This window comes from Opisthocomus hoazin, chromosome 10, assembly GCF_030867145.1.
Source record: "Opisthocomus hoazin isolate bOpiHoa1 chromosome 10, bOpiHoa1.hap1, whole genome shotgun sequence".
Lineage (NCBI taxonomy): Eukaryota > Metazoa > Chordata > Aves > Opisthocomiformes > Opisthocomidae > Opisthocomus > Opisthocomus hoazin.
In genome coordinates this window covers 20,631,782-20,656,829 of record NC_134423.1, presented here as the reverse complement: position 1 = coordinate 20,656,829, position 25,048 = coordinate 20,631,782, and the positions used below count along the sequence as shown (strand labels likewise).

Sequence of the window (25,048 nt, the reverse complement as noted above, 5' to 3'; positions counted from 1 at the left end):
TGTATCTTTGGTGTAGTAATAGGGGGGGGAGAGGGAGTAGCCCTTGTTATTATACTCTGTAGATTAACTGATGACCTAGAGAATCATACAGTTGATGAGATGATGAGAAATGAGCTGAGGTCTCTGCATATTCACTTGATAATTAGACTGAACTGTGCGATGAGCTGGGAACCCAAGTATGAGCTGATGAATGCAGAAATGTGTGTGGACTGTTACTTCTATATGCTGAAAGCTGCTATTTTGTTCAAATCTTTAGTTAAATTCATCCTGTATATCTTAGCAGAATTCATCCTCATCCATCCATGGTAAATAGGGCTGTAATTGCTGTGCTCAAATTAAATGAATGAATTGATTTGAATGAAGCAGGGATCATATAACCACTTTTTTGGGTGAGCTAGCTAAGACACATGGGAAGCAAAAGAGGGTAATGGCTGACATTCTATGTACTTTATGTAGTTGCCCCAGCTTATCTCTTTACTATTTCAGAAAATACTGAGATACTGTTTAAGCACTCAGACTTCTCATGGCAGTGAACTCTAGATAATATTTCACATGATCAGTTTTGCACACTAAGTTAATAGTGAGTTTTGGACTGTAGCATTCTAAAAGTTCACTTTTGTTTGTTTTACAGACCCTATATGTCAAAAGGGATATTCAAGAATAAGAGGAACATTGTGTGAAGGTATTTATTGTTGCCTTAACATAAATCAGAGCTTGAATGAAAAAATGCCAGTGTTTTGATTTAAGTGGTTAATTTAGCATAGAGGGGGACACTATGCCAAATTCTTACCTCGTGTAGTTCCATTGACTTCATTAGAGTTATGTCAGGGATGAATTTGGTTTCAGTTTGTTTAACATTCCTACATACTCACAGTTTATCTCGAAGTACACACTTGCAAATATAGTGTCTGCCAGTGCAAGGAGGTGGTTCTCTCTCTTTGCATACTGTTAACTGAGTAACCTATTTGGGCAAAGTATGCATCTTATACATGTTATAAAACAAGGCGTTATTGATACAATGATATGACAAGCCATTACTATGCTTTAGAAAAACAATGTTTAAAGACTATATTTCACGTGAAAGTGTTTTAGTTTTTTTTTTCTTAACCTTGGCTTTCTTTCACGCAACATTATATGATATCAGACATGTTCCAAGGCATCGTTTCATTGTCATATTTAAAAAATACAAAAAGGAGTCATGACACAGTTAAACTTTGGTTGAAGAAAAGGTTGGAGATTTTTTAAATGTGTAGCTTTTTGCTTGATATGGCATGATTCTATACTATTCTGTGAGAAGTGAAGGTCCCACCCTATCTTCATTTGAATTGATTTGAACCCCTGGCAAAGTACTGCATATTTCCATAATATGCAGAAGCTCAGAGAGTCTCAAACTGCTGTGGGTCATCCTAACTGACAACATCTGACATGACACTGCAGTTAAAGTATTTTTTAAAAATTACTCCCATATGTAGCTTCCATAAAGAAACATTGTTTTTTTCCTTAACAAAAAAATGAAATAAAATGAAAAAACAAAAAAGAGGAACACCCTCACACATCTTCTTTGCTTTCCAAATGATGACTGAATACCTTGGCACGTCTGTGCTGCAGACCCACTGTACATAACTTATCTGACCTCAGCAACACTTTCTGGAGTGTGTAAGTGAAAGAAAATGGAAAAAAAAAAAAAGAGTGACCCCACCTATCTCTTTTCACAAGGAAAGTCTTAGAACATTTTCAACACTGCTGGGATGGAAAGTTTATCCTTCCAAGATGTAGACATAACTGTTTTCAGCATTTCCTTTACCAGCACTTCGAATTACATCTATTACATGCTTTAATCTTTCTCATTTCCATGGGACCTGGATAGCCCCAGATCTTTGAGAGTAGTTTCCCCTGCTTTTAACATACTGAAGCCATATTTGGGTTTCAACCAATGTAAGCATTTTTCAAGACAGGAAGATGTCTAGGAAATTTACTGGCAAGTGAGAGACAGGACGAGGGAGTAAGTTTAGTTCCCAAAAGGTGATACTCAGTTCTCCCGTACACAGCCTATATGAAATGAGTAATGGACCTTGTGTAAAGAAATAAGCAAACTAAATTGGCGGTGTTCCTCTAGTTTACGGGTGAGCCCTGGAGTTGTCGGCTGGAATCTTGCTCACAGGCAGTGAACTGTGTTTCAGTGGTTTCTAATAGTCCACTGGCTTTACTTCCTGCCTTCCAGTCAATACGGGCCTTTTATTTATAATACCTGTTCAGGGGCAGAGGCCACTGATATCCACCCCCTGTTTATCCTGCACCCTGCTCCATACGATTTGAGAGCTGCAGAGTTTGTTCACACCAGGAGTTTTGTGTGGAGGCCTAGCAACCTACCCACTGCTTGATTAGTCTATACGTGAGTCTTCACATATAGGTTATCAGAGTCATTCTTTTCTCATTTCTTGTTCTTATCCTCTCCTGTATTAAAAATTGTAATGCTTCATCTTGGGCCATATTTAATGCTGGAGGCTTTTTCCTAAAGGCAGTTGTGAAGCGTATGCTTTTCACAAAGGACACTGGTGGGAGGACCCCACACTTAGATTACTAAACATTGATTTATGCTCAGGCCAAGCTAACACAGTTAATCAAATTATCCTTACCAAAAGTGCTAAGTTTGCCACTTAAATGTAGAATTATAATCTTTACTTAATGAAGTTAAACTCTGTTTGCAGTTATAAGGAGTTTATTTTAATCTATTTAAAGTTACTGATTGCTGACAAGGTCATAGAGCCAGATTTCAAACAGTGTTTGTAATTTCCAGACATGCAGAGGTGTATCTGATAAGACACAAACATGGAAAATATGAAAATTTTAAAAAACATTAAAAAAATACAGCATAACTTAATCTCATTTGAATAATGCATAATCTCATTATGCACTTACCTTTTTCTTTCTTTGCCCATTTGCTTCAAAAATCTGGCCCACAGTGAGTGTGAAAATTGATATAATTTTGAATTGTCCCTCTCTTTTTTTTTTTTGTTACTTTTGAGTTTGTTTTCAGTATGTGTAGGAATGGCGAATAGCAACATGTATTATTTCTAATAATCAGCAATTTTCTGTAATTATTTCTGGCTGACTTGCGTAAGAAATCCCAAACATGTGGGATTTTTTCAGGCCCTGTAAACTGCTGTGGTTTTGTATTTCATCCTAAAAACCAAACATTACAATGTTCATCTTTTTTTCTGATTTGTTCGTATTTAGCTTGCTAGTGATTACTTTTATTCACATTTTGTTTTGAAATAGATGTAAATGAATGTGAGGTGTTTCCTGGAGTCTGTACAAATGGGCAGTGTGTCAATACCTTGGGATCCTTTGTTTGCCAGTGCCCCAGTGGAATGACTTTAGATGCTTCTGGACGGACATGTCTTGGTAGGTATTAAATCCATTTACAGGTCTACTAGGGAAGAGCAAATCTGCGTGGTGAGCAATGTTTGTGCTGCATGTTTTCTTAAGAGTAAGGAGAATGATTTGTGTCCATATAAGTAATTTTCAAATGGGATCAGTCAAGGGCATGAGCTTAGTTGAACTAGAATATGAACAGATCCCAACGGTAGTAGCTAAAGCCCATCACCATGTGCTAGCTGGTGCATACCATTGATTTAGTTCCAGATTGTTCATCTGACAAGTCCCTATAGATGATCTGTGCTCTTAGCACTCTTCATTCACAGCCTCACTGAAATCAGCAAGGTTGGAACTGTGGCGGTGGGGACCATTGTGGGCCAGAGCTCAGGCATCTGAGGAGGGATGTGGTGTGCCTAGCCACACCGTACACCTTATTGGAGGGTGCAACAGAATGTTAAAGTTTTGTATGCTGTCCGTCCAAAAACCTTTGTCCCTTTATGACAATAAATGCCTAAGAACAAGGCATAGCTTGTAGTAATTAAAAGGCCTCATATAGGTATGGTAAGCTGGAATGAATAAAATCCTGATGCAAAATTTACTTCAAGTGTTGAAAACCATTTTTCAGAATGGTGCTGTAAACTTACTTCAACTCTTAATTGCTGAGTTCAGCGTTAAAATATTGCTGTTAGAAATTAGGCAGCATGCTCGGTACGCTCCTCTGAGTCCACAAAAACATGGAGCAAACTGCTCTGTGAAGGAAAAGGATTCCTCTGCGGTGAACTAAATTTTCTCTTTCTCTCTCAACATATTGTTCAATTGCCCAACAGACATTCGCTTGGAGAGTTGCTATCTGCAGCATGAAGATGAGCAGTGCACCTCACAAATACCGGGCCGGCACCGAATGGATGCTTGCTGCTGTTCAGTGGGAGCAGCATGGGGCTTTGAGTGTGAGGAATGTCCTCTGAAGGGATCACCTGAATTTGAAGCTCTTTGTCCAAGAGGATCTGGGTTCTCTACAAAGATAGAAATAACTGGGAAACCTTTCTCTAAAGGTATGCGATCAATTTGTAGTTTGTTGCCAGCAAATCCTGCTGGCTTTTGCTTTTACTCTTCCCTTGGACAATTCCTGTGTGTTTGAAGATTTCAGTGATGGTCAGGCACTTCACTCACCTTAAGGCACGTTTGAAGATCCATTTAGGTTTCATGGAAATTAAGGCCAGGATAAAACACAAAATAATTTAGTCTGTGTCACAGAATACCATATAATACTGCAGCCTCAAAACACTGAATTTGTGTCTCTACTAGAGAGGTTAAATTGTGCCTGACTTTCCACAATGTTGTGTGTAGCATCTGATGGCTCCTGTGGCTGATGGAATAGCTTTGAAATCCTGGCACCTCATAGTACAAGAACTAGAACAAACTGAGCAGTCAGCTTTGGATGTATTAGAAGAGCAATCCTTCTTACCTGTGCAGGGTGCAATAACTTTAATTCTACTGTGGAGCAAGCAAGGGAGGATGAATAATTCTGTGAATTTCTTGTGGAGCTACTTGGGGAATTAGAGAAAAATGTTTCCAGGATGATAGCTGAAACCAGCAGAATTTAATTTACTGTAAACCAAGTCTTGTTATGACTGTTGCTGGTAAACTTCCAGCATTACATGGGAGTCACACAGTGACACCCTAGCGTCACATGCTGAAAGCTGTCTCCCCAGGGTTACAAGTGGGGTTAAGCTGGACAATGTCAGAAGCACAAATGGATGTGAATATGTTTATAAAGAAAGCCAGTTACCTAAAACCTAACCATTCTGAAGTCTGGAAGGAGAGGAAAATATATATGAATGACAATTGCTGTTATTGGTTTCCGTCTTAGTTTTATAAACAGTTACTAAGCCATTAATTACCCATAAAGTGACATGTGCTTTTATTTATGCTCATTATGTTTTCTGTGACTCATGGAAGTCACTTTTTTTTCTTGGAAACCAGAAGACAGAGTGGTTCTTTTGGAAGCCCCCTTTGTCCTTGTAGATTTGATCCTTTGTCCACTGAAATCTTACTGTTGACTTCAGGAAGCTGTAGATCAGATCCTGCAGAACAAAGGGGAAGACTAATACGATTTTATGGCAGAAAGTGCTCTTGGCAGTTCCAGTGTAGAGTGTCTATGTTGTTGGTTAGGTGGAAGTCAGTATCAGTTTATGTAGTTTGGTCTACAATTTTCCCAAAAGGAGGGGTCATTATCGTGAGAAAGGATGAGCTCTGAAGTCGGCATTGTTCTTTTGTGCGCTGTTCTCATATGAAGCGATAACATCATATGTCCTTACTGCTTCATTTTTAGATATCAATGAATGTAAAATGGTCCCCAGTCTTTGTACCCATGGAAAATGCAGAAACACCATTGGCAGTTTTAAGTGTAGATGTGACAGTGGATTTGCCCTTGATTCTGAGGAGAGGAATTGCACAGGTAAACTGCGTGGATGTATCTCTCATAACTTTGATTTGAAAAGGGAAAACTGAACTCCTTTGAAAATACTGTGAATGTGTTTTATGTTACAGATATTGATGAATGCCGCATCTCTCCTGATCTTTGTGGCCAAGGCATCTGTGTCAACACTCCTGGAGACTTTGAATGTGAATGTTTTGAAGGCTATGAAAGTGGATTTATGATGATGAAAAACTGCATGGGTATGCTTTTTATAGACCATAGATGTGCAATAGTATGCTATGTACTAGTATGCTGTACCTGGTTGATTTTTTATTTTTTGAAGGTTGGAGTGCACCTGGGGTTAGGTCCCTTTTATTTTGTGACTCTTCTTAAAGCTCACTTTAACTTGATTTCCACCCTGAATTTGAATTTGCTGCTTCTGCAGGATGCCAAAGCATACATGAACAAGGATCAGGATTTTAGGATGTTAAATTTATCCCCACAACCCCCATTTTGCTAAGTGGGGCACCATCCTGAACTTTGGAAAGAAGCCTTTTTTGAATTTATTTCATTTTTTTAACTGCACTGTGGTTTAAGGCATGACTAGCTGTAGGAATGGCTCCAGAGGGGATCTAGGCAGATGGTGCTGTGAATGGGTAGCAGACTATGGGGAGGAATGGCCAGTTGCTCTGGCAGTGCTGGCCCCTAAAGTGATGTGCCTTCCTTTCTCCACACAGACATCGACGAGTGTCAGCGCAATCCCCTTCTCTGCCGAGGTGGCACCTGCATCAACACAGAGGGAAGTTTTCGGTGCGACTGTCCTCCAGGCCATCAGATATCACCAAATATCTCTGCATGTGTAGGTGAGACATGCAGGCAAAATCAATATTTTGCACAGCTTTTTATACTGCTGTTGTGCTGCACGTGCGTATACAATATTTGCTTTAGTATCATTTTAATTCAGACCTAAAATACGTTCCTCTTTTTCTTTTGCAACAGACATTAATGAATGTGACCTAAGCACCAGCCTGTGCCGAAACGGACGTTGTGTCAACCTGATTGGAAAATATCAGTGTGCTTGTGACCCTGGGTATCAGTCCACACCTGACAAGTTATACTGTGTTGGTAAGGACAAAGTCTTCGAGGGATCTCTAGTGAATAGGGAAGATAAAACAGAAGTAACTCTTTTATTTTTAGTAGTTGTATAAAGACATTTTAAAACGTGATTCAAAAACCTAGTGCAGTCTGTCAAAATAGTATGCAAAAACCCCAAAATGTGCACATGCATTACTTGTGAGGAATGAATGAATTTATGACAGCTCACTTTCTCTGGTAATTCAATGAAGATGCATAAAATAGCATACTATTTTTAATAGCCTAAGACTGCAGACTTTGATCATTAAGAGGGAATATCTTGTTAAATCCTGAGTTCCATATTTTAATTAAAAATCAGCATTTCTGACAGACCATGGAGTGTAATCGTGGTTCAATTGAATTTTTCCTAATTTGATCTGCAATTGTCTCAAATATAGGGCCTTTCCAGTTTTTTTCCACATTTTGTAAATGACATTTAGCTTAGGTCATGTATTGTGCATTCTTTTATATGCATACATTTTATTGTGCCACAGAAATGTATTAAAAAACCACTGGCTTTAATTCTGCCTGGTAGATAATTTTTTTCTCTTGAAACTTTGTTGTCTTCATGATACTGTGGTAATCCAACAGTTGTAGTTTTATACGTAGGAAGAGAACTACAGAGCTGTTTGTATATGCAGTGAGATAATATCATCTCTTTCCCTCCCTGGTTTTCCCGACATCCATCCCAATACCTATATTTGCAAACACTTGAATGTTTAAGGAGTGTGCAAATACCAAGTGTAGATTCTGGATTGATGCTGTACTGGAAAGCTGACTCAAAGTGTGTCCTGGAAATGTGCCTTAAAGTAAAAGGTATTGTGGGTTTTAACTGTAATTCTCTCCTTTTTAGATATTGATGAGTGCAGTATAATGAATGGCGGCTGTGAGAACTTCTGTACAAACTCAGAGGGAAGCTATGAATGTAGCTGTAAACAAGGCTTTGCACTCATGCCAGACCACAGGACATGCACTGGTAAGAGGGATTTTGAAAACTTTTCTTCTGGAAGGGATTATTTCAGTAGTTTAAAAATGGACCTCTTTTTTAAGATTCAAGCTATTGTCACAAATACACTGTTAAAAAAAAAATTAATGCATGTAAAGTGAAGTTCTCTTTCTAAAGTAAACATCTTCAGAGTGTCAGAATTGGACAACTGCAGACTGATTTGCTTTGAAGCGAATTGATTCTTCATAATATCAGGAAGTGTACAAGTTGATTCTGAGTTTGGTAACAAAAAGCTGTAATTTTTTCAGTAGGAGATACATTTTCTCCCTTAAGATATTATATTAGATCCAAATCCAAAATGTGTTGAAGTCAATGGAAAGAATTATCATAAACATAAACTATAATGCTCTGCATGTGTACTGTATGGTTATGTTGGGGAAAGAATAGACAAATGCTAGAAAAGGAGCTGATTGCTCTGTTCTGTGGTTGTGTGGTATCTGCTCTTAAGCAAGCAAAAAAATTCCTATTTTTAATTCTTTGTTTAGTCAAATGCAAGTATGCTGCATTACTTCAAAACTGAATGACTTTCAGACAAACTGAAATCTGAATAGTATGAACCTTTCTTAGGAAACAGTTCTCTTGCACTCTAAACAGGGTTTGTGAGAAAGATTTTTCAGAGCTCTGCAACAGCTGAGTGTTCTCCTTGGGGAGTCATAATCCCAGTAAATGAATCGTACTCGGTGATTTCCACATAGGTTACTGCAAAGATAATTCTACCCTACTCTTCTCTTACTTCTTGCTGAGGCATGTGAATATTTGCCAACTGATTGCCAATTCCATCCAAGAACTCCTTGAAGAGCATGAGAAATATAACAGAGTTAATCCCTTGGACTGGAATTGCCTTGATAGTTGAACAAATGGGGAGTTTTCTATACTGAATTAATAGAAAGAGCTCACATTTAGAATTTGTAAATATTTATAGACCTCTGACTAGGGTCTCAATTACCCTGAGGCAGCTCGCTACCATTCCAAAGGGCCTCAAAGCATAGTCAAATGTAGTTTGCCCCCCTGTTGTAGCTTACACTGTCAGAAAGATGTAAAGTAGCCAATCTTCAGCAAGCATTGGACCCTTGTTCAAAGAAAGAAATAAATTAGAAAAAGTGCAAATTTGACTGTGAAATTAAGTATTTCAAAACCTAAACTATTTAGATTGGAAATAGTTCGCTTTAGGTCAAGTTTCTAGAAGAGGTAAGTTCGTACAAAAACATGTCCAAATGTTGAAGTATGGCCGCTTTTTCAATGAAAAAATAAAACCAGTTGATCAAAATTGTGCCTCAGCCAAAATCTAAATGCAAGTGACAGGATCAGAGGGACATGAGAGGGAAGGGAGGTGGAGGGGAGCAGGGTTCTCTGAGCCACTTTGCTGTTTTCATCTTCTTGGCTTGACTGAGGACCAAGTGACCCCAGTGTATACTTGAAGAAGCTTAGGGACCTCAAGTCTGCTAGCTAGAAACAGTTTTGTGCTTTACTCCTTCTTGCGCTTAGCCACCCAAAGACATCTCTAAACCCAAAACCAGAGCGGATGATTTAGAGCACCTTCTTGCATATTAAACTAAAAACTTTGGAACAGAAAACTGTCATCTTTCTGTTCTCAAAATTAGAAAGGGAGGAAGCAAATGCCTTTGGGGAGAGGGTGGATTCACAGGGGTTTTGTCCAAACATTAGCTTGACCATAAACATGTCCATAGAAGTATGTAGTCACATCTTACCTGAGTGAGGAATAAAAAAGCATCTGATCTTGGTTGTGAATTTTTTACACATTTATATCTAGCCTTGACTCTGAAAACTAGAATTTCATTCATAGGCCAACCAATAATAGCTATTAGCTATTCATTTTCATACTCTCCTGGACTTGAATGCAGTAGCCAACACAGATAAAGGCTTAAATAGCAGAAACACCAGACACCTTTGGATGTCAAGTCAAACTCTACCTAAGCAAATATCCAGAGATGTGAGGGGTCACCTTTGCCACCCTTTTAGTATCTAAAAATTCTGCCGCCTTCTCTTGAAGAGATGTTAGTTGCATAGATAAACATCTGGTGAATATTCAAAAATCACATGCTCAAATTTTGTCACAGCTCAAACTGAGTGAAAAATAAGAAAAAAATGTATTTTGTGACATTTTCTACTCAATGCACTGAGTATCTGATTTTACGGTGTTAGATATTTGTGCCTGGTACCAGACATAGTAGCACTGTGACCTGAGTATGTGAAGTGCCTATTTTACATTTTCAGTTTGCTCTCTGTGTGAACACGTCTTTTATCTTTAACATCACAGAAAGCTGGAAGCCATTACGGAATATATTTCTTGATAATTGAGCTGGTAAGAATGCTGTTCAGTTCAGTAGTAGGTCAGATTTAAATTGGTGAGGTTATGCATAAATAATCAGCTCAATTAGGAGAAACAACAGATTCTTTGTCAGCTGATTTTTCCCCAACTGTGAAATCAGTACAGTGACAGGTTAGTAAATAAAGTTCTTTATTTCTGTTATTATTATCCCCATTTCTAGGGCTTAATTTTGCATGCTAATTCAAATTCCATTCCAAATTAACATTTCCAGGCTAATGTCTGTGCCAACATTATTTGGTTGTTCAGATGAACAGGGACTGGTCAGCCTTGTTCCTTGCAGACGTTGTGTATCCACACAAGCACTAGCTGCTAGAAATACAGCAGAATAATGAACATAATACTTTAAGTTAAAGTGAGTTCATTTTCTGCAGCTGCGTAATTACTGCAATCCACAATAGACTGGCCTGATAATGAGTTACACCCTTTCTCTTGGAGGGGGTTCCTGAATCTTGTCCTTTTTGTGCTGATTTTTTTCCCATGGTATCACTAGGCAGTTTCTGATTTTTGCTCTTGCTGGTCTATGTTGGTGCTGACACAGGGAGATTCTAGAGATTTTTACAAGGAACACTAATGTAACCCCAGGGACTCTGAAAAATTACAGACCTTAGCATGGCTGTGTTAATATAATAATGTTCTGCTTCTCTAGCTTTGCCCCAGTCAGTGATGGCCGGTTTCATGAACTGAGAAAACAGCTTACATGCTAGAGGATGTAACTATATGGCTGGCCTAGCTAGTCAGAGGAAATGCTAAAAAACCCCATAAAATCTCTTAGAGAAATAAATGTATGTACTGTAATTATTCCCATCATGAGTTTGACTCTGTGTTTCCAGTTTGTCATCACCCTTGAGACCTGTAGAGATATTCTGCATGTACAGTGGCTTTCTTAAGGTCTGTAAAATCCCATATTTTTGTCACTGAATTTGACTTCAGAGCTTCCATTGACTTCAACAATGATGGATTGTATCCAAGAATCTCCAGTTGTGGGTGGTCATGTGGTATGACAAAGGTTCTGTGTGGGGTTTTGGTTTTTTTTTTTCTGTCAATGAGTATTCTACCTACAAAGTTGGTTCCTGTTCCCATTGGAGTCAGAGGGGAATGTTTGCCACTGACCTTAGCTGAAGATGAGGAGCTTACTGAGGACAATTTTGCAGTGTACCATTCAGTTATTTGCAAGGATTCAGTCCTCACTGTGTTTATCAGAGCATTAAAATGTTTGCTTGCCATGATTATGATTACTTGCATTGCATAAAGGTAGCATATTTTAATCTGATTTTTCCCTGTAGATATTGATGAGTGTGAAGACAATCCTAACATCTGTGATGGAGGCCAGTGTACAAACATCCCAGGAGAATACAGGTGCCTTTGCTATGATGGATTCATGGCATCTGAAGACATGAAGACTTGCATAGGTAAGTGAAAGTACATATTTTCCCATCTGCATTAACTAGGGAAAATTATTTATCAGGGCACCTTTTCCAAGTAGGCAGAGAGTTATATTTAAAGCATATTGCTCTTATGCCTTAATTTTGGCCACCTGACCATCGCATCAGCCCCATTGCACACACTATGTTTATCAAATGCAGATGTAATCTCTGTGTATCCCTATAGACTGGGATGCAAACATGATGATGTACAGCATCATATCTTTTGAGTTTCTCTTCCAGTGAGGTTTTCGTGCAGCTCAGGTGAGAGAGTGCTTGCAGAAAGGAAATGCTGGTGGATGAAGCTGTGGAAAATTTCTGGAAAGATTAATCACCAGTGCTGATTTAAATTTGTCTCTAATACGAAACTATGTACAAGTCCTATACCTTGGTAGAACAAAGAAATTAAACAGTGTATCTCCATAACCAAATTTTCACATTTAAATTCGAAATCTGGAGCGTACTTCAGGAGAAATGTTTGTACAAAACTAGATAATGCATGCATGCATATATAGCTGTACATACACACACATAACGTATACGTAGAAAGCATCAATACATAATCATAGTCATTCTTTGCATAATATGCTGAATCTTAGTCTCTATTTTTAAGGAAAGTTGGAATTAAAGATATGTTAATACAGATATGGTAATACAGCAGTGTTAAATGAGATTTCAAAATGTCCTCTAGGTAAGGAAAAATTCACCTAAGCAGTTTTCTCTTTGCATGCATAGACCCGTTTTTGCACCAAACAATTGTATCTCAAGAGATTTTACCAGTTTTCTAATAATTTTATTTAATAAATTTTAATTTGTGGGCATTTTAGATGTTAATGAGTGTGATCTGCATCCAAACATCTGTCTGAGTGGAACCTGTGAGAATACAAAAGGCTCATTTATCTGTCATTGTGATATGGGATATTCAGGCAAGAAAGGCACGACTGGTTGCACAGGTATGTTTTAAAGTTTAACTATGAACTTTTGGTTAAACTTGTGAGTCTCCATGCCCTTTTTTTAGTGTTTAAAACCTCCTCTCACTGTGCTTCTTTTCACTTATTTGCACTAAATATTATATCTCTTATCCACATTTGCTGAGCTTGTATTCTGGTGAACTTCAGTGGCACAGCATTCAGCCTGATGCTGCTTCTGCTGAAACAAGTGGCAAAATGTCCACTGGGAACAAAATTGGGCCTATTGCTGCGTTGTTGTTGGTCTAAGAGAACAGAAAATGCCATTGCCTGTAACTTGACAGATTCCTGAGGACTTCTGTGCGTTTGGGTTAGTTAATTGTATAGCATACGTGCAAATAACAAGTATCTGTTCCAAGCGTTATTTTGGCAAATGCAGATGGCTTGAAATATGTGCTAAAATATATTTTCAGTTTTTACAAAGTGGCAACAATACAGCTACTCAGCTACATTATATCAGCAATGTCAGAATTTGCATTATTTCATGTATTGCCAGCAAACAGAAATGAGATACAAATATACAGGCTCCAAGGGCATGATATTAATAATCCTAGTGCTAGTGTCTCAAGCCAAGGTGTTGAGAGTCTTAGGCTTTGCCCAAATATGAATGCAAACATATGTTTAATATAATTTTTAATGTAGACTTAGGGTAAACACATTTCTGGCAATGTCTTTGAGACAAACTTTTATTCTTAGTCTGCCCTTATTGTACAGAGTTAATAATATACTTCTGTAAGTCCCCCAAATATATGAAGCTGGTTTTTTACAGCTGTTATAGAACAGTCTGAGAGCTGGAGTTGTGCTTTGCGTATTGGACCATGGATGAATAGTTGCGCATTAGTAACAGCTGCCTTTGACTTACATATGAACTGATCTAAATCCAAGAAATTCCTAATTGTACCCCATAGACCAACATTTCAGTGTTCTTTGTTTCTGTGCTAAATTATATGGAGATCTTCAGTATTCTAGACCTGAAAACCCTCGTGCTGATCAGTTACACATGGTGCAGCTATCGGTCCCAGCATAAGAAGTGATGGCCAGAAGCAGTCAGGAAAGATGAAGCAACTAGTAGAAGGAAAAAGACAGAGAAAGGTCATAGAGGCAGGGGAGGAATCTGAGGTATGGCCTCTGGTCAAGTGCCTGGAAATAGCCACCATTTTGGCAGCATGTGACGCAGGGTAGTGGCAAATGTCCCAAGGAATACTTTTTTGTTGATGGAGAGGCAGGGAAATACCTCCTTCGTGGTCCCAGCCAAGCCCAGCCCTCTGGATGGACGCTGTCTGCTGTGTGGGCTCTTCCCACCACATCGTATGTTTTTATCTTTCCCTCAGCCCATCCTCAGCTGCTTTTGGCTATTTGCTGGTGTCCCAGGGAGGATGGCACTTACCAGGAAAACCACCAGGACACCTTAATTACAACACATGTTGTAGAGTGGCTCAATAATTTGAAAGAGGCCAGTGGTCTAAGACAAAAAGGTGGAGTATCAGTTATGCTGATACAGCTGAGATGGGACTATACTCAGAATAAATCACCAGAATCTTTTAGATTTAAGTAAGAAAAGGGATGAAGCAGACCAGGAACTTTCTAGGTTGGTTTCAAGCTGAAGAAACTGTGGACACAGGTCCCATTGTGACTACAGTGTGCAGATTCTTACATTGTGGTTTTTAAAAAGTCTGATTTACTGGTGGAGACCTTTGGATTCCCCTCCTCATGTCTGCACAGCGTTAGAGCAGAGATGAAGTTCCCAGGCTCAGGTACTGGAGACCGTGAGGGCATCCTTCAAGACTTCTGGAGGGACCTTGGCAACAGCACCTTGACGCCAGGATTCAATTAGTGTCTTACACACAGATCAAAAGCATCCACAGTTTTTTAGGAACTCCTGTGGAAAAAAATTACAAAATTGTGTACAACGCTTTGAATGGGATGTTCTATGTTTCATGAGAACAACTAAATAACGCCCTCTGGGTTCCATTACAGTTTTGTCTAAATATTTCAGCTCCCTTGTCATTACTGGTTGTTTCCATTTTAACAAATAAACATGTTTTTTTCCCCAATCATTTAACAGTATTCAGAATCCACCCACTGACTTACATTCCCATCGCACACAGATGTTAGTTTGCCCCCTCCTTGGTTCTCAGTAAGAAAGTGGAGACAGTTTAGTAACAAAAATACAATTTAAAAAAAATTATGCAAAAATATATGTTGTAGATGCAGGTTTCCTACACAAAGTGCTACAGATGGCTTAATATCCATTCACAAGGCAAACTGTGGCAAAACTGACTTACAGCAGTTCATTTGAGGTTTTTCTAGGCAGGCAATGGTACGTAGCCACTAGAGAAAAGATTGCAAAGTTTTCCCCTATCCCGGTTCAAGATTGCCCAGCTTTGTGAGAAATACTTTGTCTCTGCTTTTTCTGTCGATAAAGTATACATGTACTTATGCAGAGATGAAATCCTGTATTGGCACTTGCATTTGCATTTTGTGATTCATCACTGCTCTGGAGTATTGCCTGTAAATTTGCAGTATTTCACTGTTGATGTAGAGCCTAAGATTAACTCGCTCTGGTGTTTTCAGAGAGGAACAAATTCTTCTCTGCCTCTCTCCCATCCTTCCTTGCCAGTTATGGCTGCGTGCGCAGACTCCTGTTTGCTCGTGGTGGAGGTGTGCTTGCATAGGCTTTGAGCGCTCTTCACAAGGTCAAACTGAATGAGGTGAACTCGGAGGCAGAAGTCACCTGAGATAGTAATCTGATCAAAAATAGATGTGCTTTAAAAGCCAGCTGGGTTTCTCCACAGCAGGCCAAGAGAGTTGGAGGGCTAAGTCCAGGCTCTGACTCTGAAAGGGCCATGCTGGAGAAAGACTGGTGGAAGGCATTAATCTGTGGCCTTGGTGTGGGATGTGAGGTTAGAGTTTGATCTTGAACATTGCTTGCTGTCACCTGGTGATGATGATGATAGTGGATAAAGGAGGAGTGAGCGTACACTGTGTGCTTCCGTGGCTGATAATAATACAGTTATAAAGAGAAGACACCTGATACGGTCAAAGGAAGAACTGAGCCCTGTCATTTGCCCTCAGAAACAGGTCCATAATGCTTTTTGTGATTTGTATAATGTACTTGCCTCTCTCCCCTGTCTTTGGCTTCTGGCCATTAATAATACATTGTGTTTCAGTCTTGATGGCACAAGAGAGTTCTGGTATCAGTGAAACAAATACGTTTCCCCTTATGAATCTGGGAGCTGGCTGTGTCAGGCCAAATACCAGAAGATAATAATATTAAGATGCTGCCCGCCAAATGGGGGTATTACAGAAGGAGTGTATTGTGAGTAGGCATCTGTCCAGCAATAACATGCTGTGCCCCAGGCTGATGACGTAGGGATGGATAGCAGGCAGGAACTGAACTGCTCCATGTGAAACTCCAAGAGGTGCTTACAGTGCAGTATGCTCAATAAAATCCGAGAGTGATTCCGAAAGAGAAAACAATTTTACAGGTGTAGAGATCAGAATCGAGGGATTTTTCCATGTATTTTTCTCCTTGTGTGAGTGCTAAGTTGAAATTCACAGTCCTCTCGCTCTGAAAAGCCTTCCCTTCTACCTACTGGATTACACGGGCAACAGCCCAGGAGGAGGAAATGCCTTGTGACTTCCACCAGACGACTGGCTCTGTGGGAATCGGGCTCAGGCTTCAAACAGCAGTGAAACGTCAGTGCGATAAAATGCACAGATATGCAGAACGCGCCAAAAAAATGAAAAAGTCAGAAAATGCTTAAGGGATTTGCATAATTCCTGATAAACAGTACTGGTTTATAGGTGGAAACTAAATTAAATTCACACTTTGCTAAGAAACCTTATAGACTTTGAAGCCCCGATGAAACCTAACAGAACATGTAAATGATACACAGAGTACCCTGAGGATTTCATGCCCTGTGATGAACATGTGAGTTTTTGTGGATTAATGTTCACTTCGATTCTGTTCAAACGCGGAGGAATGACTGGGTGTTTCCAGAGCGCAGGTGAGAATACAGTGACTTATCCCCATGTTCCTCTCTGACCAAGTTTAATGATCCACTTCCAGACGGCGTAGGGATGCGCTGTGCAGATACTGTCTAGCCGCTTCTTTCCTTTGGTTGCCACGTTTGCAAGCATAGTGCCAACATGACAGGTATATGTGACATGTATTTTTGCTGCACATCCAGAGCCCTAAAAATTTGTGCTTCTGTGATTAATGGGAGGGACACTTTATTATTTGCCAAGGGTTTGAGAGAAAAAATATTTGTCCGGAGAAGAGAACTGAAGGAGCCAACAAAATAGGGTGACTGACAGTTTTTTTTTCCCCAGAGTGCTTGGGATTGTTATGATGTCAGATCTGCATATTATTTATCATGCGTATTCTCATCTGTTGTAGGCAGACAACTCCCTTAGTATTAATGTGAGTTGTGCAATTCCAAAGCTGAGAACATGTGTGCAGCAGGACTGGGGCACAGTGGGACCGGCTGAGGGTGCAGTGTCAGTCTTGGATTGGAATGTCTTTATTTTCTTTGGCTTGTCACGGCCTCGTACTGGAGGCAGAAGGAGAAGGTTCATATAAATCAGTGACTCACTCCTTTACTCTTCAGTGAAAATCCCCCTGAAGTCAATGGGAATAGGCCATCATTGTGTGAAACTCTGACTTGAGTAGTGTCCTCCTGTGTGCTCTTTGGGTCATGATACCTTTACTCAGACTGAGTAATGCCTTTCTCTTCAAACAATTATATGGAAATAGTTGGAGTATTTGAAAAGTGTGGTACTGTTTGTACTGCCATGCAGACAGCACAATCTGGACTCTTGCTCTTTTTAAAGATATTTATGTTGAGTTCATTTTTCCCCTTCAGAGATCAACTTCTCCTTTTTGTTTCGTTCTGTGAAGCCATAATTCAATACTTATGGCAACATAAATCCATATTAAGCTCCAGTATAAGCAGGCATAAATTCCATTGATTTCACTGCCCTGTGTACACAGGACCATGTTTGGTCTGAGATCTCTTTTGCCTTGGAAATAATTGCAATGCAATAAATTTAGGCTTATATCTCAGCTGTGCAATGAAAGGAGAGAATAGGGATTATAGCAAAACAACATCTGAGTTAAGTGCAGATAGCTTTGAAAATAAGTAAAATCTGGGATGAAGCCAGTGATGGTATTTTATATGCCTCAATCAGCTTTCATTTAAGTATCTGAAAACCTTTCCATGCATCAATGAAGTCAGCCCTGCAATGTCACTGTAAAGGTAGACAGTATTTGAAAATAGATTTTGCATTCCCTATTTGGTCTTTATCCAGGCAAACAGCATTGAAATGTATTGAAAATTTTTCCTGGAAAAAAAAGCTGAAAAGGATTTCAGGATTTAGTTCAAAGCAAGTGGAATGGCATTTCAGCAGATGATCTCTGAGAAAGTTGATCCCATTATAAATACCTATGTTTGGATATAGATTTGTGCTCGCAACTTTCATCCTGCAGAAGATTTCAAGCTTTTTAGTGTATGTGTCAAACAACTGACGGGGGAACAAGTGTCCAATGCAAGGGCACCAGTGTCGTGGTGCTGCTGTTCCACTGAGAGGTGTTAATGAGGGCTCTCAGGTGCAAAGTGTTAGCGGGTCAATGCGAGGTGGGGTGGGATGGGCTCCATGGTCACTTTATGTAGAGTTGAAAATTTGTTCTAGATTGCCTTAAATTTGAGTCTGAATGTTACTTCATTGCGGTGTAGCTGTTGCATGCAAGTTTCTGTTTGTTTGCTGATGGTTTAAAAAAATTCTTGGCAGAAATCTCTCCACTGATGATTTTTTTGTGTTGTTTTGTTGTGCTTCTCAGGGTATACGGAAGCATGTGATTGCTTGTATGTTTCAAAGCACCAAATAATCAAGTACAGTGCAATCTGAATGTTAGCAGTGGTTTAACAGTTTGGATTTTAAACTCATGTAAAGGTTAAAATATGGAGCATTTGCCTCAGCTTTTTAATGTCAGTGTATACTGTAGCTGACCTCTCAAAATGCCTTCTGGTCTATCCTTTCCATCCAAGCCAAAATGTTGGGGTTTTTTCTGACCACTCTTAAGATTTTTGACAGACACTAGTTTCCTGTTTAGGGTGATGTTATCTTAATAGGAGTTTCTGCACATGCTAAAGGCAAATATGCTCTGAGATTATCTGCTCCTGATCCTTTTTTAAAGTTTTAAAAAGTAAGTGTCCATTTGCATGTATTCAGGCTTGTTGGTGCAGTCAACATTCATTAATAGTAGATTCCAGCTGCCAGATTTAGATCTATATCTAGACTTCAGCATTCAGATTATGGGAATACTCATGTCTGGGGTTTTGATTCAGAGCAATGCCTCATTTAGAAAGAAACCCAGTAATGTGAGATTGGATGCAATTCCACAATACAGACTTAAAAAAAGAAACAAATACAAAACAAACCAACCAAAGAAACCCCGAACCAACAACGGGTTTGAGTAATTTCTGGACTTGAGTATTTAATTGTAGGAGGACAGACGTATGTTGTCTGCTTCTCAGAGTAACGTGTAGCCTATGTGAAAAGACAAAATATATGCACAGGGCACAGAGAAAGGACACAAAGCCTTTTGTCTGAAGAAGGGTGGCAGAAAAACCTAAAAAAGGGTTGTGAAAGAAATGGTGAAGATGGTACCTGGACACTTTCCCCAGTGGTTCCATTCTCTTGCCCTCTTTAAAGAGCTGATCATTTTTAGGTACAATGGTAGGGAAACTGTGGTTTTAGGGCTGAGATGGCAAAGATTGTTATATGGTTGATGCCTTTCCTTAATCATCTTCTTAAGAGTGGTCTGAGATGGGTTTTTAGGTGTGGAATCATGCAGAGTTCGTGAGCTTGTTTTCCCTTTCTGTCAGCTATTGTACACAATGAGATGATTTGGCTTACTGCAACAGGAAGGGCACCTGGGAGGGCTGAAAAAATTGACATAAATATTAAGTAGTTTGATGTGAATTCTAGAAAATTTATATCCTGCGTGGAATTAAAGCACAGTTTTGAGAGAGCTCCGTTACAGAAACACTGTAAAATCCATAACTCAGATGTGTAACAGAATTCCTGCCAGTTCTGTTTTAGTTACCAGTAGTAATTTCTGAAAACTTTGCCTTTGAGTTTATACGTTCTCCAAGTACTTATATGGGGCATTAATATTGTTTTGTGACAAGGAAGAATAGAGTTTAGTTTTTTTTTTTTCTGTCTATACATTTTGACATTGCCAGAGAATGCCCAAGAATAAAAATAAGGTGAAAATAGCAAGTATTGAAATAGAATACACTGGAACAAATGCAGATGTTGAAGACTGGATGACTTGCTGCCTGGTGTCTCCAAGGATGCTGACTTTTTTCCACTGTTAAATTTCCTGAGTTCTTAATAAACTGCATGCCTGATGACCATTGTGTCCATCAGCTGTCACGTTAAATACAGTGGTACAACCTGTCCCCCACCTTCCACACAGCCTCTGGCAAAGCAAAACCTGGCTTTGTTAACTGCCTAAGAATAATCCTAGGAGGAGTTTGCAGGTGGTGCCCAGCTGGTGTTCGTCAGCATCCTTGCAGATAAGGTGGGGGCTGTGGGAGTGCTTTATTCCAGGAGTCCCTGGGCAGCCGAGTTGCCTTTAAGACCTACTGGCACACCATGCAGTGCAGAGCCACATGAGTCCCTCTCTGCAGACTCCATGATGGGCAGATGGGAAAGTTGTCTGCTTTCCTTGAGTCATGTTAAGGTATGGTCAAGATGCAAACCAGTACGTTGTGGTGGTATCTCTCTATTGTCAGGGGAGGACAGGTCTTCACACCAGCTCTTAGTCATCAAATTTGACCCACAACCTATTGTAAAGCTGCTGAGCAAATACATATCCTAGGATGCTGAGCACCTGCAGTGGTAATCTGTGTGTATGCTAGTCCTCTTCCCAAAAGCTGTGACTTCACATTCTTTCTGAGAGCACCAGTTAGAAAAAGAAGAGAAACCTGAGTTACTGTTTTCCTTCTTGAATATAAAAGTTACCAGGCTTTGGAGTGAACTGCAGAAGTACTGGCTTATGTGCCTATCAGAAAAATAGGTGGTAGGACGGCACATGTTTGAAATATGCTACATGCTGCTTTGCTTTTCTTTGTTGTGATTTTTTTACTCTTCTGCTTCATTTTTAAATGTTATAAAGAAATGCAGGCTTGCTCTCATGTTCACGTTGTCTTTCTTGAGAATTTCCAGTACCAGTTATCTCGCTATGAGAAAGTCTGGTCCATGAGCTCTTCAAACATCTCTGTTTTTACAGATATCAATGAGTGTGAAATTGGAGCCCATAACTGCGATAGACACGCCATATGCACAAACACAGCGGGAAGTTTCAAATGTAGCTGCAGCCCTGGCTGGATTGGAAATGGTATCAAGTGCACAGGTGAGGGTCATATGCATTTGTATTTATTTGTAGAGTTAGACCAAAACTGGGTCCTAGCAATTCTGAAAAAAAAAACCACCACACCTACAAACAGAGAAGACAAATGTTTATCATGTTTGTTAGGTTGATTTGACATGTTCTGTGGGAGCACAAATTCTCCTCCATGGTAACTCTGAAATCAACATTGTCTCATGTTTGGCTTGTGAGATGGTGAAAACAGACTGGACCATGGAGAGAGACGCTGTCTGCTTGAGGGCAGCTGATGGGAGGCAGTGAGAGGTCTCTGGGTGTTCCCCATGAAAACAAGGTATGGGTCTTAGTTTTGAGAGTGCCCTGCAGCTTCCTCATTCACAGTTACTTGTCAGACTTCTTTGTTGGGCTGCAAATAAACTGTGCCCACGTTTCTCATCAGATGACCCCACATACGTGTGGATTTTATTATGGAAGATTATTTAAAGTAGAGCTTCTGTGTGCCATACACTATTTAAAATTTGTGGTGTGTTTTTTTAACTAATATTGCTTTTTTCTTTTTTTTTTTTCTTTTTTGTGATTTTAAAGATCTGGATGAGTGCTCCAATGGAACCCACATGTGCAGCCCACATGCTGACTGCAAGAATACAATGGGCTCTTACCGCTGCCTGTGTAAAGAAGGTTACACCGGGGATGGCTTCACTTGTACAGGTGAGCTTTCTTAGGGAAGCATTGGATGACCTCCAGTGGTCCCTTGCAACCTAAGTTAGTCGACGGTTCAGTACACAAAAATAGCTGTTAAACATTTGAAATTGTTCTCTAATATGTCATCTTCCATTGTCTTCTACTTCAGCTAAGTTGCCATAACTTGAAAGAAATGCTGTGTGTTATACCTGGTCTAAAGCAGTCACTTTTTCGTTTGATAAAATGCAAGTTTTCATTGAGCTTTTCTTGTTAGTTGGAGCGGTGACAAAATTATTAATACAATGCTTGATCATATAATTTGGCTAGTTAGTAACCCAGTCTATTGGCTACCCACCTTAATATTTAAATAATAGCACATGCATTAAAATTACTTAATAAAATTGCCTGGAAATGTTTGTTCTTTCCACAAGTGAGTGTGTGCTGTCTGCCCTCTTTACTGCATCATCCTGAGGGATGGTGTCAGGACGCGGTGTTGAAATGTAGAGTGATGAAAGTAGCTGCTTCTGAAACCTCATTTTATAAACTGTAAATGTGATTATAAAACATTGCTAGAGAAGTGTTTCCCACCCACAGTTCAGTCTTCTGCTTTGAAGAACAGATTAGCTCATGTAAGCTTAGTCGTCAGGAGCCCTGCTGTTTACGCTAAGGGCTCTGTTACCAGGTTGCTAGTGATGCTGCGTGAAGGGTCACCCTGTTTGGAATAAAGCCATGCGATAGACAGCTGGTGGGCCAGGTTTTCAGCTAGTGCAAATCAGCAGCACTGTCAGCTACAGCAGAGTTTTATGGCGTCTGAGAATCTGGCTCAGCAGGTTTAAGGCTGAATTTGAATCATTCCGAATTATAAATGGACTCTGGGATTTTGTTTAATTCTCTCTGTATAATTTACTCTTGAATCTGATTCAGCTTCCTTAGTGGCCTTCATAATCCAGTGCTCTTTATTAATTTCCCATATGATGATTTTCAGGAGTCTATAAACGACTTGTTTCAAATGGAATGCTTATGGAGTTTTTGCATTCAGTAGAACTTTTTTCCTTTTTTTAAAATTTGGATACTTCATTGTTCATGGGTTCAAGAGGTGGCTGGGACTCAAACTAGGGCACACAAGTGTTCTGTAAGCCCTCTGCCAAAGCATGCAACGTTCACCCTGGTAGGTACTACCTTTGGTTTGCCAGCCATGGACTTTTACAAGTTCATGCTGCCAGCCAGGATCTGTTGCAACAAGTAGAGTGGTTTTGTGATGTATAAAATCTCAGCTGGAGAGTAAGGGTCACAATCTGTCTGAAGGGCAGTGTGGTCCGGTAGCAAGGCTGTTTTTCTCATCAGCTGTTAACCTGCAGTTTAATTTTTATCAAGTTGTTTTCACCTCAGTGCCACTTTTTGTCAGTGTTTTGGATGTTTGGCTTGGTGGCCGCCTATTACAGTATGTTTGCTCATTTCACAGTAAACCTCTTTTTTCAGTTGCCACCTCTAGGCTTTGCTGTAACAGAAACAATAACTATAATAAAATTCACATGCTCATTCTGAGTCCAAATTTGACCCTGTGTACTGCCTATAATTGTTATTAACTGCAGCTACTTTAGGAGTCTGTGCCTCTCTCTGATTTTCCTTTTGATTAGAAGCTGTATTTTCAATATGTCGGAAGTACACCAAGCTGTTACATGTAACAGCCTCTGCGCATAACTAGATTGCAAGTTCTTCTGAAAGTGTTCAGAGCTAATAGAATAATTAAAATCCTTGGAACACTGCATGCTTCAGCTGAAAAATGTTAGTGAGAAAACCATGTTTACTGTAAACCTCCAATTTCTCTTTGTTTTCACAGACCTCGATGAATGCTCAGAAAATCTGAATCTCTGTGAAAATGGGCAGTGCCTCAATGCCCCTGGAGGATATCGCTGTGAATGTGATATGGGATTTTTGCCAAGTCCAGATGGGAAAGCATGTGAAGGTAATTATCTGTAAGCTTTAAACAACACTTAACCAATTCTGCCTTAATAGTATTTTATGTTTGAAAAATTTTACAGTTGGTTGCAGTTGAGGTTGTGTTGAGAACTGCATGAAAATTGTCAGTAGTAGTTGCTTTTTTCCAGTTTATCCATCTGTAATGGGCCTCTAGGTGTTCATCTACCTATTGTATATAGAGAACAGCTTTTTGGAGACTATCTTATGACATATTATTTGTGGGTCTGATTGGTGATCCAAATGACACTGTCAGCTGCCATTTCATCTTGGTCATTTGTACCCAGTTCCTCATTTTATTCAAAACAGTTAAAGAGAAAAACTGGTTACTTTGCCTTGGTGTATATGAAGCTGAAGAACACTGATTTGGTGGCAAATACAGTGAACGTGCTCTTAGGGCTTCTGTGAGGTGCAGAATCAGAGTTTGAAGCCTTGCAGAAAGTTTATACGACCACCAAACCCCCCCCCCAATCCCATGAGTATTTGTTCAGTTATGAAAGTGAGTTGTCAGTTAACTGCTTACAATTCATTCATAAGAGCTTTGCATATGCAAAGATTCTCAAAAATCAAATAATAAACGTTACCAATATGAATATGCCCATATGTTTGATTGTAATATTTGAAATCCTCAACTGATGTAGCACTAATCAGTTAAGTCAGTCAAGAAGAAGCAGCCATATCATCTGACATAGAAATAACCCGTAGTAACTGGTATTTAATGGAGTTCATAAGTACATCACTATAAATAGGATTTTTTTCCTCTGAAAAGTGTTCTGTGTATTTTTTTTAGTAATCTACCAGGAGAAATAGTTTATGAGAGTGAATTTTTATGTAAACTAAAACAATACTAGGTTTCATAATGTTTTGTGAAACAATTTACTTTCAAACCTTTTAGTTGACTTTAAATAGCTTATATGGAGCCTCACTCCTGTTGCTAAAACAGACTTTGCTGATGTTCTGATGTTTTTCTGATGTCTCAGATGTGTACACTAAATGCAGTATTTTAAGGTCCTTTGTAAACTCGCACATTTTTATTGTATCAGGTTGGTCGTTCTTGCATTCAGCCTTCAGTAAATACTGAATCAGATGCAATGATTTGAACAAAAGTCATGAAAGTGAACTCCACTTGCCAAACTTGAGATCTGTCAAATGCAGAAACCCAAAGATGAGCATCGAGTTCATCTTTGGGCACAAGCTTTTCATTTACTGATGTCTAGCTTTCTGCAGATGACTGCTGATTTAGAATAAACTTCATTTTTCAAAGCATATCTCCTGCCATGTTTAATTTGGCTACTTGTCAGATTAGCCCACTAATA

General features: G+C 39.4%; 1 protein-coding gene across 4 annotated transcripts in view; it reads left to right on the top strand.

Annotated features, from left to right (window-relative positions):
- Nucleotides 1–25,048, top strand: part of FBN1 (fibrillin 1) — a 158,960-nt gene that overhangs the window by 94,850 nt on the left and 39,062 nt on the right. For 3 of the 4 annotated variants that reach the window (XM_075431333.1, XM_075431334.1, XM_075431335.1), the window contains exons 22-34: nt 632–682; nt 3,280–3,405; nt 4,206–4,430; nt 5,711–5,836; nt 5,929–6,057; nt 6,535–6,660; nt 6,797–6,922; nt 7,785–7,907; nt 11,571–11,696; nt 12,536–12,661; nt 20,979–21,101; nt 21,660–21,782; nt 23,596–23,721. In XM_075431333.1, the coding sequence (XP_075287448.1) occupies nt 632–682; nt 3,280–3,405; nt 4,206–4,430; nt 5,711–5,836; nt 5,929–6,057; nt 6,535–6,660; nt 6,797–6,922; nt 7,785–7,907; nt 11,571–11,696; nt 12,536–12,661; nt 20,979–21,101; nt 21,660–21,782; nt 23,596–23,721 (1,656 nt within the window). Of the gene's footprint in view, nt 1–631; nt 683–3,279; nt 3,406–4,205; nt 4,431–5,710; nt 5,837–5,928; nt 6,058–6,534; nt 6,661–6,796; nt 6,923–7,784; nt 7,908–11,570; nt 11,697–12,535; nt 12,662–16,237; nt 16,300–20,978; nt 21,102–21,659; nt 21,783–23,595; nt 23,722–25,048 lie in introns of those variants that run through there. The other variant, XM_075431336.1, reaches the window with a different exon arrangement.